Source organism: Anser anser, assembly GCF_964211835.1.
Source record: "Anser anser genome assembly, chromosome: 11".
NCBI classification, from domain to species: Eukaryota; Metazoa; Chordata; class Aves; order Anseriformes; family Anatidae; genus Anser; species Anser anser.
The window spans coordinates 11726308-11741084 of NC_139732.1; the positions used below are offsets into that span (position 1 = coordinate 11726308).

Genomic DNA, 14777 nt, shown 5'->3' on the forward strand with positions numbered 1-14777 from the left:
GAGCCAAGACCGGGCTGGCTGTGAGTCTGGAAGGGCACTGAAGCAAGGGCCTGCCTGGGCAGCAGCGCGGGCTCCTGGCTCCAGCGCATTGATGGTGCATGTGCCACAGGCTCCTGAGTGCAGAATTTTATTGTGATGGTCCCAAGGACCTTTCTTTCCTCCCGTGGAGGCCTTGGCTGTATCGTGCTGCAGGCCGAGTGCTCCCCACATCTGCTTTCCCCAAGGGAGGAGCAGAAGAGGCCGTGCTGCCCTTCTCTCTTGGGCTTTATCACTGTGCTCTTGGAGTCTGTGCCCCGGAGGCTGGGGCTGGGCTTCTCTTCCAGCTTAGCTGCAGGAGCGCCGTGTCCTCTCTCGTGCAGAGAAGCTGCGGTGCTCATTGATGGAGCAAGGAGAGGCCACGTGATGGATCTAAGCCCTGCCATGCTTCAGGACCACCTTGAACTTGGAGGCTGCTTCAGGCCAAGCCCGGAGCTCTGCAGGTGCAGCAGCCCAGCCTTTACACGTGCAGGGACCTCCTGAAAGCACGGGACGGGGCCACTGCCCTGGCATCTGTTTTTATTTTTGTGAAAAACTGGCCCTGGGCTCGCTGGGGTGCGTTGTGGCTGCGCAGGAGGAGCGGCCCTGCCCCAGGAGCTCCCATCCGACACACTGGGCATCTGACACCAGGCAGAGCTCTGGGGCCTGAGCAGGGCTCGGGAGCGTTCCTGCCCCATGAGCCCTGGCTGCGAGTGTGACAAAAGAGCAGCAGCCCCAAGGCTGCCCCGCGCCCGCTGGGGCTGCTCGGTCGGCTCTCCTCTTGAAGCAAGCTCAAGCAAAACACGTCAAAAATAAACGGCGGCCCTTGCGCAGCCGCGGTGGCCAACAGACGCTGTGGTCTCTGGCTTCCTGCAGGGTTCACCAGAGGCTCGCTGCTGTTTGTTCTGGCCTCCTTCACCAGGTGGAGACCTACCCCACAGCCTCGCATAGCTAAACTTCAGGCGGCACCTGAGGTCAGCTTCTCAGCACGGGCGCAGCCTGATGCCTTGTCTGGATCCTGCCCCTCGTCAGAAGGTGGCAGTGCCTGGGCTTCCCAGCACGTGTCACCTGCAGCCTGTCACCGCTGGTGTCCTGCTGCTCTTCCTCCTCTGCTCTCGGTCCCTGCAACGTGGGGCTGCTTCTGCCCCATTCCTCCTAGCTTCCGAATGATTTGTTGCTTTTCCCTTAAACTTCACTAGGCATCACAGCGGTGTCCTGGACTTCTGAGATCGCAGCCATGGTTTGCTTCGGCACGCTTTCAGAGTGGAGAAAAAGGCACGCAGGTATGGAGGGCTGAAGCTTCCCGGTGCAGGCAGGCCAGGAGAGGTGCCCATCTCCTGCGAGGGTCAGGAGAGGGATGCTTGGTGGAGGGGCTCCTGGGGAAACGAGAGCTGTCAGTGCTGGGATAGAAGCTCTGAGGGGGCCGAGTTGAACCCCAGGAAGGGCTGGGCTGGGAACACGGGCTGAGGACCTCTGAAACAAGGTGGAGAGTTAGAGGTGACACGGTGATGGGGAAAGGGCCAGAGAAGTCGCTTCTGGGCCCAGCTGTGGTGCCATGGAATTTGCTGCCTGGCACTGGAGGGGTGGCACATCACTGATACTGGTGTGGTGCGACCACAGAGAGGGTCTGAAATTCTGCAGAAAAGGAAGGGTCTCTCGGCATTTCTCAAGTCAGGTTTCAGAGAATCGGTTTCAGAAGCGTCTGAAGCGGTTATAAACACAGCGACGAGCTGGAGGGTGAGAGCTGCAGTCTTCTGAAGGGAGATGTGGGCGATGCAGCTGATCTGCAGACTGCTGCGTAATCCCTCGCTCGGTTACTTTACTCCTCGGGCCTGGCAGATAACAAACCATGTTTTATTTTGTATATATGCAGCGACGGCCCTGGTTTGGAGTGAGACATTGGGGTTGCAGCAGGTAACTGCGCGAAAATAAGGGTTCAGCTCAGAAGCTGTGAAAGTTGGTTTCATGCCCGTGTGAGAGGACGATCAGTCCTTGCTGGAAGCGCCTGAAATCTGAACTCGGTGTCCGGCTCCGCAGCACGGCTTCAGGAGGGTGCTGGAGAGCACAGGGGTGGAAGTATGAGCTGGTGGGGCCATAGGTCGCTGCGAGCGTCTGAGTAATGTGTGCAGGGCAGGCTCTGGTGGCAGACAGATGTCTGAAAGGCTGAGTAACGGCTCCATTCTGGGTTGTGACAAAGCAGATTTGCAGGGGAACGTACTATTACTGCTGTGGATGTGAGGTCCCTCAAGAAAATGTCACCTGAAGTGTCCAGATGTGGTGTTGGCACAGCTGTGCACCAAAGTAAGCTCCAGCTGACAGCAAACTGCGTCCAAATCGGAGTGCCTGGTCTGAGGGCTGGAAGGAGACTGCTGTAAGCGCTTGAGATTACCGTGACATGTACTGCTGCTCCACAGGAATACTCGGCAAAGAAAAGGATGTGGTTCTGAGGAGCTGTTGTGTTCCCGCGTGAGGCAGCTTTCTGGGAGTTGTGACCTGGCCGTGATTTACTGGGCTCTGCGGGGGAGGCGAGAGAACAAAAGCAGCACGGTCATTCACGAGCTCCCTTGCCAACTCCTGGCTCAGGCTGTTCTTAAAGTGCGTGAACCACCTGGAAAAGTGCCGGAACAGGCAAGCGCTCCCCTCGGAAGCGATCCCCGGCTTGAGGCAGGGCGCTGTTAGTCAGCGTCTGGAGAGGCTCGCCAGGCGCAGCTCATCTCTAGGTGGGAGCCCAGAGCAGCGTGGGGATCTCAAATTCCAGCTCAACTCGTGCTAGGAAATAAGAGCTTGGGCTTCTGGAGAGCCTGAGGCTTGCTCAGCAGTGGGTCTGCTTGTTAGTCACCGTGCTACCGAGGCTCCTGTGGCAGGGGATTCTTCCCGGGAAGAGCCCCAGGATCAGTCAGCTCTTCCCAGGAAGCCTGATACGTGCGCAGTCACACCAACATCTCCCACACCTCCCGGACGGGACCTGGGGAGCGGCCCCGCGGCTGGAGGAGGACGGGCTCGTGTGAGGCGCTGGTACGCCGTGGGATGCTTTGAGTCAGGGTTTGTAACCGCAGCCCAACTGTTGGAAAATGTCGTGTTCTGTCTGCTTGGATGCGAGGAGATGCAGAGGAGTTCAGTTCCTGCAGCTTGTGGCTGGCCTTCCCTGTAAAAGTGATTTCCAAGTGTTACATAAACACGGCCCTTAGTCCAGTTACAACACGGCGTTGTGCTGGCTCTTGTGCTGTGGCGTGGGGGGCCAGCCCCCTCGCTGCGCGGGACAAAACACTCCGGCCGGGCAGAACTTGCTCGGAGCTGTTGATGGAGAGGCTGCGAGGCACAGCCAGAGCGCGTGGGGGGCAGCCCTGCCCGCTTGGCTGCGCTTTTCCTGTCCCTCCATCCCTGGCGCTGGCTCTCCGGCACCAAGGGGCCAGGCAGCGAGGAGGATTCTTGCGGCCTCGAAGGTTGGAGCTGAGCTGCAGGTGGTGGTGGCGGCACTGCCAGGTCCCTTCCTGCAGCAGCTCGGGCACGCCAGAAGTGGCACGCAGCTCTTCAAACAAGTGCTGAGCTCTTCTCTTTGCCAGCCCCCTGCTTGGCACCAGCTTCTTCTGCCTGGCCTCCCGCCGTGCTCGAGGTGTTGGGGATGGGACTGTCTGCCTCGGGAGTCTTACAGCTTTCCCCTGTTGTTTTCATTTCCCCCTCAGCCCAGGGGAATGCAGGAGGCTCGCTGTTGCTGGGAGGTCTCAGCTCCGGGGCTAGAAGCAGTGCTCAGATCCATCACTTTCGTCGAGGAGAGCTAAAGCTGAATGTGGGGCTTTGGCTGCATTTGCCCCGAATTGTCTGCGCCGTGCACTGCTTTCAGCCAGCTGTTTGAGCTGAGTAATAACTTCAGTAAGCAGCTTTTGTGGAGCTGGTGGCTGCAATGGGGCTGTCGCAAGGCATCCTTAAAACACTTCTCCCCTCTCTTCTGTTGTGTTGGAGTTGAGGAAATAAGCTGAAAGCCTTGGAAGTTTCCCTGCTGAAACAAGATCTGGTAGGATATGCAGCAGCGGTTTCCTCTCCAAGTTCCCCATATAGCTGCAAAACAACATCACATGCCTTCTTGCACAGCCTGAGCTTCCATCAGGGCTGTTACAGGGAACTTAGAGGAGGCGGTACGTGGGTGTAGCTGCTGCAGTCCCCTGAGCCTTACCCTGCAGTCTGATTACACGGGCACAATCCTCCTGCTGGAACCTTTTCTCTCATGCTTGGTGAGCAGCTGCTGACTTTTGCTCCGTGCTTTCTCCAGCTTCCATTAACTGCAAGCTGGTAAAGCTCTGATCTGACAGCGGCACTTAATTTCCACTCGTACTCCAAAGCTCATCATCCAAAAGTCGTCTTGTTTTGGAAAGACTGATGTCAGCGTTGCCTCAGTTTACCTTGTAGCCCTAGGTCTTGGTACAAGCCCAGACTTTCTAGGGTATATTTTGGGGGGACTGAAAACTCAGCAAGACTTGATTCTGATATACTGTCAACGTCTTAGCTGTCAGAAGCCAGGTAGGTGCAGAACTGCTCCGTGGGAGCTTCCTGGGAGCTGGGTTTTGGGGGGTTCACCAAGTGATTGCCATCAGGGAGGAGGTGACCATCAGCAGTAACAAACCTGTGCAGGCCAAACAGAGGCGAGGGGCTTTCTGAGTTTTGGCATGATCTGGTTTTGGGGTGCTTGACTTTGTAGCAAAGGTCATGTTGGGGAAAAAAAAGCATCCATCATCTCCGTTATCCAGCTCGTGTTTTCCCGTCTCAGAAGTATGAGCAGAAGTTCATGGTGCTCTGGTGGAACAGAGCACAGCTGTTGGGCTGCAGCACAGCCTGGGGAGCAGAGAGCTAGGTTAAGTTTCTGCTTTGCTTCAGCCATGATGCAAGCTGTTGAGCAAGTAGCTCTCTTTGCTGCATCCAGGATTCCTTATTAAAAGTAAGTGGAGTATAAAACTGTCCTGGAAACTGCTGAGAAACATGACAGAAACTGAGTGCTATTAAGTGTCTGGCCTTTTTTCACCCCCCTCTATAACCACCATCTGTTTCCTGTGAGACTTAGCAGTGGTAACGTCTTCGTAACGAAACAGTGCTGGGTCAAAAATGTCTTTGCTGGACCCCGTTGGAAATACCCAGAAGAATTTAAGTCAGCCTGAAAGCTGTTTGACCCCCCTGCCCCTCTGGATGAGGCCAGTGTCACGCTGTACAGTACAAGCTCAGCTTGGAGCTCAGTGCTGAGAATGCTGTCCAGCTCGTGGCTGTAGCTGACTGTAACGTCAAAAGATCAGTCTCCTCAAGCTAGGCTTGACCCATGTCATATATGCATGTGCATTTCTCTCACTTCTCTCTCTGTCCGTGTGCAGGTTGCCATGCTCATCCTGTGGTGCTGAGGACATGCGTGGTTCAGCAGGAGGGGAAGGCAACCTCAGTGCTCCTGCTTCAGGGAAAGCAGGGAGAAGTTTCTTGATTTTTCTGTTTGTTTTCTCTGGACAGTGCGTTCACATCTGGTTTGGCTAAACTCTTCCAGCTATTCTCCTTTCCCCCCATAAAGGCCTTGAATCCCTGGGAGGATGCTTGCCTAACTGGCCCTCAGAGGTGAAGCTGAAGGGAGGTGAACACCATGTACCAGTGCAGCTAGTAATGCTGTGAGGAATGGGATTATATGACGTTCCTCAGCTCTGGATTCAGTTTTTCCATACGGACACTTAAATGCATTTGGCTCACACAGGAATTGTATCTTGACAGAGGTCAGCATGCTGTGGTTGCTTGCTGTCCAGCACTGTGGCTCAGGTGGGCACCTGACCTGCAGCAAGGGTACCAGAGGAAACTGCTCGAAGCTGGAGGGGAGGAAGGCTTCTGAGCACGTTCCTCCATCCTGAGCAGGGAATGCCTGCTGTGCGAGATGGGTTAGGATGGGCTTCCTCTTCGCCAGCCCCTCTCTGCCTTGTGATGCCTGACTTTACCAGAGTAGTTGGTTGGACTCACTTGATGATGTCCTAGCAGCTTTACAATTTCAAGGTTGTTGCTTGCGTCTCTTTGGCTTTGAAAGTGTTTCGGATGCCTCCTGCCTGCCAGTCATTGCTGAGGACACCTGTTTGTTGGAGGCAGGTGGGCTCTTGGTCCTGATTGCATCTCAGAAGCCTGTGACCAGAGTACTTTTGGCTAGAGGAAATAAGACTTAAGTTCTCTAGACGTTAAGGCCAGTAGCAAATACTTTTTTCCTAGAAAATCAGTAGCCTTTCATCTTATCAAGCAAGCTGGCAGAGATATGTGCTCAGTTATGCAGACAGTGACCATTTCCCTTTTAAGATGGGGCAAGGCTGCTGCAGTGGAACTGATCTTTTTCCTGTGATAAGATGGTCCGCGATAAAGCTGAGTGCAAACGTAACTATGGCTTTTAATGTGTAGGTTTTGTCTAGGTGACCTTTCAGAGAAGGGAATGCCCAGAGCTGGCCCCCAGCTTCCTCAGGTATGCTCAGAACCACACCCAGCACAAACCCTGTAGCGTGGACCTCTGCTTTCTTTTCCAGACCTGAAGCTGCACCTGCAGAGCACCGACTATGGGAACTTCCTGGCGAACGAGGCGTCCCCGCTCACCGTCTCCGTCATAGACGACAAGCTGAAGGAGAAGATGGTGGTGGAGTTCCGGCACATGAGGAACCACGCGTACGAACCCCTAGCGAGTTTTCTGGACTTCATCACGTGAGTACCAGGTGTTCTTAACAGCTCGTGAAACCTTGTTCATCCAGACTCGGGGACTCTCAGACCAACTTTCCACACTGAGCCCTGTACCTACTGTGTTTTCTGCAGCTCTTTGGATGAAACTGTTCTGGAGGTCTCAAACAAGCTGGCACAGCATTCCTGTGGTGGTAAAGGCTTTTGCTCCCAGGGTGTGCGTGCTTTGCTTGCACTGCTGCTTGCCTGCCTTCTCTGCAGAACTGCCTTTAGCCTGTATTAGAGCTGAGGCATTTACCCTTGTCCCTAACGTAGATTTTCCAGGGCTTTTAGTGTGATTCTGTTCCAGAATGTCAACGTGCACATGACAGCGTGGCCGTGCTAGTTCTGACTCTTCATCAGGGCTGCTGTGATCCTGCCATCCCATCCCGCTGGCTGTAAGCCTGCGTCTGACCCCATCATAAACTGGTTCAGGGAGCTGAGCTGGCCAAAAATTGAACAACTTTCTCCTTTTGGGGTTAATCGCTAATTAGTTTCCTCAGCTAGCTTGGTGGGATCCGACAAACACCAGCATTAGGGAAAAGGAGGGCCTAGAGTCTGCAGCAGGAGAGGACAGGGCTGGGGCAGGCTCAGCACGCCTGTGTCAGTGTGTGAACAGACACTCGGCTCCTGTGTGCAGTTCCACAGCTGGTTCAGCTGATGTAAAAGGCTCGAAATAGCACAGCGTTCTTGCAGGTCCTTCCTGTTGTAATCATTCCATGTCTAAACAGTCCCACTATCTCATTTGTCTAACCCAGTGCCTCATATCTGTAATTTTCTGGGTCACTGTGCTAAAGCCACCTGTCTTTTTTTAAGCCTTTCCTATTTTCTAAGAGGTAGCTTTTTCTTACATGCCTGTCACTAAAGCTCATGGAATTTCCTTATCTGGCTCCAGATACGAAGCATGACATCAGCAAGGCATGGCAAGGCCCTCATCCTGCAGCAGCACTCCCAGTGGTTGGAGCAGTTTCTAGGTCATCATCTGAGTTGTATGGAGCAATCTCTTCTATTTTCTGAAGCTTCAGATAATAGAAGTTTCAAAATGCCATTTGGCCAAACTTGAATTTGTTGTAAAAACATCAGGACGGTTAGAGCCTGGCCATACTGGGTAGGCTGTCCTCCACTGATGCTTTTCCTTTTCCCTAAAACTGAAGGGCAGCAATGTTTAGTCTCTGTGGAAGTATCCTCGTAATCACTGTTAGTCTGTTTTTTAGCTCCTCTTGTATTGTTTTAAAGACAACAGCCCAGGCAGGACACATGAGTATTTTGCGGACTTAGAAACTTTGTTCCCTGTTGGTTCCACTTTGAAAACTGATGTTTGAAAAAGATGAACTGTGAGGTGTCAGGCCGTGCCTGCCTGGTAACACACTGCGTGACTTTGGAGGGCTGCAGGTGGCTGTGGAAATCCCGTTCCCTGTTACATCAGCCCTGTTGACTCTTATCCTTGTTTACATTGAGCTGGAGTTGTGCAGAAGACCTGAAATTTCTCGTGTAATGTGACAGGCTGGATCTTATCAGCTGTTTGAATGATTTGACTTTAAAGCTGGTGTTCGCTCTCAGCTCGGTTTAACTCTGATCTTGTTCAGCCTCTGTCTCTGATTTCGGAGAGCTGTGTAGAACAAAACAACCCCGTGCAGATATCTGTACATCTCGCCTACTGCGTAATCTCTTCTTGAATGTATCACTCCCATTTGGCACAGGACGTTTCTTCCTCGAATTGTCTTTGCTCTCATCTCTTCTTTTTGCTGAAGATTTGTTTTAATGCGGCTGTCTTCGTAGCCTGGAGGAAGGCAGAAGATGAAGCAGAATAAAAACTCTTCCTGCAGGAAGAGTCTCCACCCTCTTGCGGAGCCTTTTCTGCGAGGAGTCTGAGTGTTCAGTGGCATTTCATCATAGTTCTGGTGTGCTGCTGGTGGAGCGGTCTCCTCGGGGTCTGCCCTCATCACACCGGTGGCATATTGCTGAAACAGAGAATGTGTTCGCAGCTTCAGCTGGCCCGAGGTGGGAGTTGCTGTCAGCCTGTTAGAAGCTCTGATAGCACTACAGACAAGTTAAAACAGAAGAATGAGGATAGGGAAGCACAAGGAGTTTGGATAGGGTACTGGTTTTGCCCTTCCCTTCATAATCCTAATATATTTAGGGAGTGGGATGATGGAAAAGGGTGTAGGCTAGCAGTGACTTCTTGGGGTACCTTTCAGGCTGTGGTCTGTTCCCTGAAACTGCCCCATGGGTTGTAGTAGATCTTGGTTTGAGGCAGGGGGCAGTAGTTTCAAAGTATTGTACCATGCGAAGCTTCCCATGCGCGTCCCAGATAGCTGGAGTGGAATTGCAGGAGCTATATGTCAAGCTTAAAATGGAAGGAAATGTTTTGTGGTGTGTCCAGTACAGTTCCAAAGCTCGCTGCTCTAGGATGCTTTTTATGTACTTAACGTTTTTGGCCTTTGTGAGAACATTGGAGGATGTCACACGAGACAGGTACCACCTCACGGAGAGCAGCCCGGCTGTAGGTGGCTGGTGCCCCGAGGTGGATCAAGCATTTAAAAAGAGAGTCAGGCTTTCTGGTTCGTGAACATCCAGCTGAAGTCTGGGATGCTTCTGAGTTGATCCACGCACTGCTATCGTGCTCTCCAGAGTTACCTGTTTTAGGAGGGTGCTCAGACCTTAACCTGGGTCACATTGCTGAGGAGATCACAGAATCATAGAACGGCTCGGGTTGGAAGGGACCTCAAAGACCATCTAACTCCATCCCCCTGCCATGGGCTGGGATGCCACCCACTAGATCAGGTTGGCCAAGGCCCCATCCAGCCTGGCCTTGAACACCTCCAGGGATGGGGCATCCACAGCTTCTCTGGGCAGCCTGTGCCAGTGCCTCACCACTCTTACAGCGAAGAATTTTCTCCTAATGTCTAGTCTAAATCTCCCCTTTTTTAGTTTAAGCCCATTCCCCCTTGTCGTACCATTATCTACCCGAGTAAAGAGTCCTTCTCCATCCTTGTTAGAAGTTCCCTTTAAGTACTGAACGGTCTCACTGAGGTCTCCCCTGAGCCTCCTCTTCTCCAGGCTGAACATCCCCGGCTCCCTCAACCTTTCTTCATAGGAGAGGTGAGATCTGGGGAGCTGATCGTGGGACCTTTCCACCTTCGGCTGCTCCAGAGCTGACCAAAGCCACGCTGTTCATCCCTGTGTGGGATTACGCCGCGTGGTTTCTCTTGCCTCCTTGAGCAGTCCGTGAGCCAGGCGATGGGGACGGGGGAAGCAGGATCTGCGATACCCAGCGCTGCTGTGACCGGCTGGCACACCTCCGGCTTTGAGCTGGGATGGCGTGGAGGACTCCAGAGCTCCCAGAGGACTCGTGTTCCCCGTGTGCTGCCCTTGCCCAGCTCCTGGAGGAGGCAGCGCTGCCCGCAGCTTGCCAGAAGGTGGCACCCCAGCCCCGCGGCTGCCTGCACCCAGGTGCCTGCAGCACGTAGGTAAGGGTGGGCACCCACCGAGGTGGGCAGGAGCCAGCTCCCCTGCAGAGCCTGGGGGAGAGGAGGGCGTCTAAAAGCACACGGACTGAGCTGCGGTAAGAACTCGGCTACGCAGCAGCCCCAAAGCAAGGTCTTTGTCCCAAAGCTACTTGCTGTCACTGATTTCTGTCCGGTGGTGCTCCTTTCCCCAGTGACTTTCCTGGCTCCGATCCTCTCCGTGGCAGCACTGCATTGTCAGTACCAAAATATTGAGGAAGTTGGCTGACTTCCCTCTTGTTTTTTCAGGTTCTAGCTGTAGTTGGCTTCCTGTGCCACTGCGTATCGCTGCAAGGAGGAACTCAACTTGCTGAGAGCTCAACTTATTGAGCCTTCCACAGCCCCTACAAAACACCTGCTAGCTCTGTGCCTCACTGCGCAGCTCCTCGCTGGATGACTGCTGGTGCTTCCCTGTGTTTTTCAGTCGACCGTAGTAGGTCTGAGTGATGGGCACAAGCTGGTTGTTAGCTTCTCTGCTCCAACACAAATAATTGACTGTTTGGCTGAGGGAATGTGGCGACGTTCTGTAGGGCAGCAACAAACAGGTATTAAGTGTACTTGAAACAGCAAAACCCACTTCCTGAATTCAGCAAGCACATATTGACTTGCGGGATGGAAGTGGGTTTTAGGTTCTTCTCAGTGATGTTCTGCCCTGCCTCTCTGTAAAGGCTTTGTTCTTTGTGTTAGCCTGACACAATGCCATGTCCTGTCTGTCTTCCCTTCCAGTGCTCCTGCCTACAGTTCAGATAGGATCCTTTTATCTCTGCTCTGTGCCATTTCTCCTGACTCTAGTCAGCTGTAGCCCGATCAGATTGTCAGCTTTGGTATTTTTCCAGTGGAGGGAGGGAAAGCTTTTTTGCCCTTGCTCCAGCACAGGGTTTTCCCTGCTAGTGAAAGCCCAGTTCCTCAGCAGCGTGGCTGGGGGCTCTGGCAGCCGTTCGGAGGCTTGAGCCCCTGCAGCAAGCTGATGGGCAGAGGAGGGCTCAATCCCGTGGTCAGGCTGGGGGAGCTGCTGGTGGCTGCTGAAACCAGACTCAGAGGCCGCTGCAGGAGCAAGGCTTGAGGTGAAGTCGGGTGTGAACACGTTGTCCAAGTCTGCGATCGAGCCTGTCAGCAGAGGACGGGCTAGGACCTCATTTGTCTTTGCCTCACCAGTCTGCTAGACCTCAAGAACAGAGTCCTTGTTGCCCCAGTGATGTACCTGGGAACTTGGCTTCTGGTGTGTTTTTGTGGTCACAAGACCTGTTTTTGACTAGGCTGCATGTACTTTTTCCCCTTGCACATGCCTTTTCTTAGCTGACACTTCCCTCTACTACCTTCTTCGTGACCCGTTCCTGCTCTGCCTCTCCCCAGCACTGGATAGATCTAGTTTCTGCTGCATGACTTTGAGTTGAAACTTAATCTTACGGCAGTGGTTTTCTAAAGCCAAACTGTTTCAACTGCTACTTGAGCTGAAGAGCAATAATCCTCTCCTCTGGAGTAGGAAGCTGCTTGTCTTTATTCTAAATGTACTGATGCATCCTGGCATCGTTGCGTGAGGTTACAAAATATGACTACCTCCTTTTGAAGCCCTTTCTTACAAAAATAATTCCTAATGCTTTACATTACAGGCACTGGCAGTTCATTTGGGCAAATGCAACAACCTGAAGGATCTTTTCCGATGCTGTTGTGGTGAAAACTGTACTATGCTGTTTTCAACTAGTTGTTGAGACCTTGGTGGCGGTGGGTTTGGGAAGGAAAAATTACCATAGCAGCTGGGGATCCTGCAATAAAAGGTTTATGAGCCTTTTCTGGCAGAGACGGTTTTGGCAGAGCAGCACAGGTTCCTGACAAACAGCTTCCCTGTTTGCAGGGAGTGCAAAGTTGAACTGATAAGCCAAGTTCTTGGAGGGGTTATGCAACATTCAAAATAAGAGGGCACAAAACTAATGGTCTGGAAATGATCACAGGCTTGTGTCCTCCGGATGGTAGCATCAGAACTGCATCTGCTCTCCTGCTTACCCGAGGGACAGCACTCACACCAGTTTCCCAGAACGAGTGTCCGTGAAGCTAACTGGGTTGTGCGCCTGACTGGTGGCTGCAGGAGTCGTCTTTGAAAACTGTGTAGCCGTGGGTGTCCGCTTTGGAAAGGGCAGCGTGTTCTTTGAAAGGTGGATTTCACTGTGTGTTGTGCTTTATTCCCAAGCCTGTAGCACCTGGAGCACATTTCATTTCGCCAGTTCATTTAATCTGGGACACCATAACCCTACTTCTACTGACCAGCGCTGTTCTTCACTTGGAAGGTGTTAGCATGGTGCCTGGCAAGCACACCGAGCTGCAGCAATCATCAGAAAAGCCAGCAAAGCATTATTAAAGCGAGTCCAGGAGTTGGACTCGATGATCCCTGCGGGTCCCTTCCAATTTGGATATTCTGTGATTATTGTTGGTGGTAATAAAGATGCAGCAAAATGGTAGTGATGAGCTCCAGATGTAAGCCCACGTTTCATTAACAAACACAAATCTTCCCAACGAAGCTTTGCAGCCCTGAGAAGGGGCCCTAGCAGGCAAGCTGTAGGTGATTAGGTGAGAACACATCACCTTGCACTACACCCACATCCACGCTGATGCTGTTTCATCCAGAGGCAGTGTGTGGATTTAACTGCCTTCTCTGGCTCTGCTTAAAGCTGATTCCCTCTGCTTATTCTGCAGCCTGCAGGAAGGGTTCTTGCCCTTGCCTCCTGTTCCTTCGGCGTCTCTTGGAGGCATTAAAATGAGGGGGAAGGAGTATGGTGTGAGGCTACCTGTGCTCCTCTGATGGATTTATGCATGGTTGCAGCTTTTCCAGAAGGCACCTTGCGTGCACGCCTTCAGCTGGATGAACGTTCACTGAGCACTACTGCCCCCGTGTAACGTGCTTCACTCCTTCGTGGAAACTCTTTTAAAGGTCTTTTGGTGTTGGACCTCAGCAGCTTTCATTTTCCTTCTACTTTCCGAAAGATTTGCCTCACTCAGTGCTCTAGACAGGCAGTTTCAGCCCCAAAAGAGCCTGGAGGCCAAGAGATGTTGCTTCTGAAGGCTGGCGTGCCTTGGGTCCCTCTTCAGGCCCTCCTCAGTTAGAAGCCCAGCAGATGCTCACGTAGAACTGTGTAAACATTGCGAAGCCGTGCGATGTGAGGAAGGTGGCAAAATAGTGTATGCAAGCTTGGCTTTTGCAACTGGTTTATGTGCAGGCAGCATGATGAGATGTTTCTGGTCAATATTTAAAACGTAATTAGTGCTCAAGTCTGCCTCAGCACAGCACGGAGTGCTAGGGCTCAGCCGTGCGTACCAGCCTAGTGTTACTCAAGCTGCGAGGTCAAGCTTTAAGGCATCGAATTTAAGCAACCAGAGACTCTTGCACGAGGCTGCGAGGTGTTCAAAACAATAGTGCTGTTTCAAGGGGTTTGTATGCATCTAGAACACATCATCATATTCATAAAACTTCAAAATTAAAGTACTTCTTTGATTTTTTTTTTTTTCTAATTAGCCTTTGTGGCTAACTCTGAATGAGTGCTTACAAGTTGCCGGATGATACCACTGGAAAACTGAGGTCAGTATCCCAAGAGATCTAGACTCACTAGAAGATGGTAAAAATCATGTGGAGATGCAGCTAAATATAGATTAATGCTGAGAACATTCCTGGATACTTGGATTTGAAAGGCTGCCATAGCCTCTGTAGTACTGTGAAGTTATAGCTCTCTGCTGTGAAATGGTCTCGTTGATCTAAGTTTAGTAGAGCACCCACTTATTGGCTGAGTGCCCTTGGTTTGTGGTGGCAACCATAAAATTCTCAGCTTTTTCTTTAGCAGGTTCACAAAACTACCGCTTGCGTGTGGTTTTTGTTGGTGTGATGCTAGGAAAGAGAGTGTAGAAAGAGAGAAAGAGGTCAGCACACCTCGGTGGAGATGATCGCGCTGCATCTGCATTCCCTGGACTGCCTGAATTTCGGCTGCAGACAGTGGGTAAAACGTCCTGGGCAGAGGCTGCTGGTCTGACTTGTTCTTGTCTGAGCTGAAAATTTGACTTTAGGATTTAATTCAGTTCATTGCTGTCTATTACTGGAACAAGCCTCGAACCTCGGGATCCTCCTGAGGTCCCTTTCCTTTCCCCTTCAGGGCAGCTGTACAGTTGTGCACTGATGATGGTAAAGTCATGCTCCAGATGCAAACCTCTCAGGTGTTGGCACTGTTCTTAGGGTCAGCTACTGCTCCTTTGTGCTTTGAGGCCTGTGCCTTGCTTTCCCCATCGGCTGCTTGCATTCGGAGCCCAAGAGATGTAAGAAATGGCTCCGTGTACCAGCACTTTTGCTCGGGTCTTGAACCCCGTGGGATATAGGGATGATCCTGGGTACTTGTGCACAAACGCAGGGAAGCAGTGCTACAGCTGATCCCAAAATATTTCCTGCAGCTGCTTTTCCCCAGCCCTGAACTGAATGAGCTGCAAGAGGGAAGCACTAGATGTAAGAGCGCCTGCATAGTAATTTAAAGCTGTCTCTAGAATTCACACAATTTAGAGCACTGCTCTGATCCCGCT

General features: G+C 52.1%; 1 protein-coding gene across 1 annotated transcript in view; it reads left to right on the forward strand.

Annotated features, from left to right (window-relative positions):
• The window catches only part of ATP6V0D1 (ATPase H+ transporting V0 subunit d1), a 36765-nt gene that overhangs the window by 4535 nt on the left and 17453 nt on the right, over window positions 1–14777 (forward strand). Inside the window, exon 2 of the mRNA XM_083851310.1 lies at window positions 6537–6708. Within this exon, the coding sequence (XP_083707436.1) occupies window positions 6537–6708 (172 nt within the window). The remainder of the gene's footprint in view (window positions 1–6536; window positions 6709–14777) is intronic.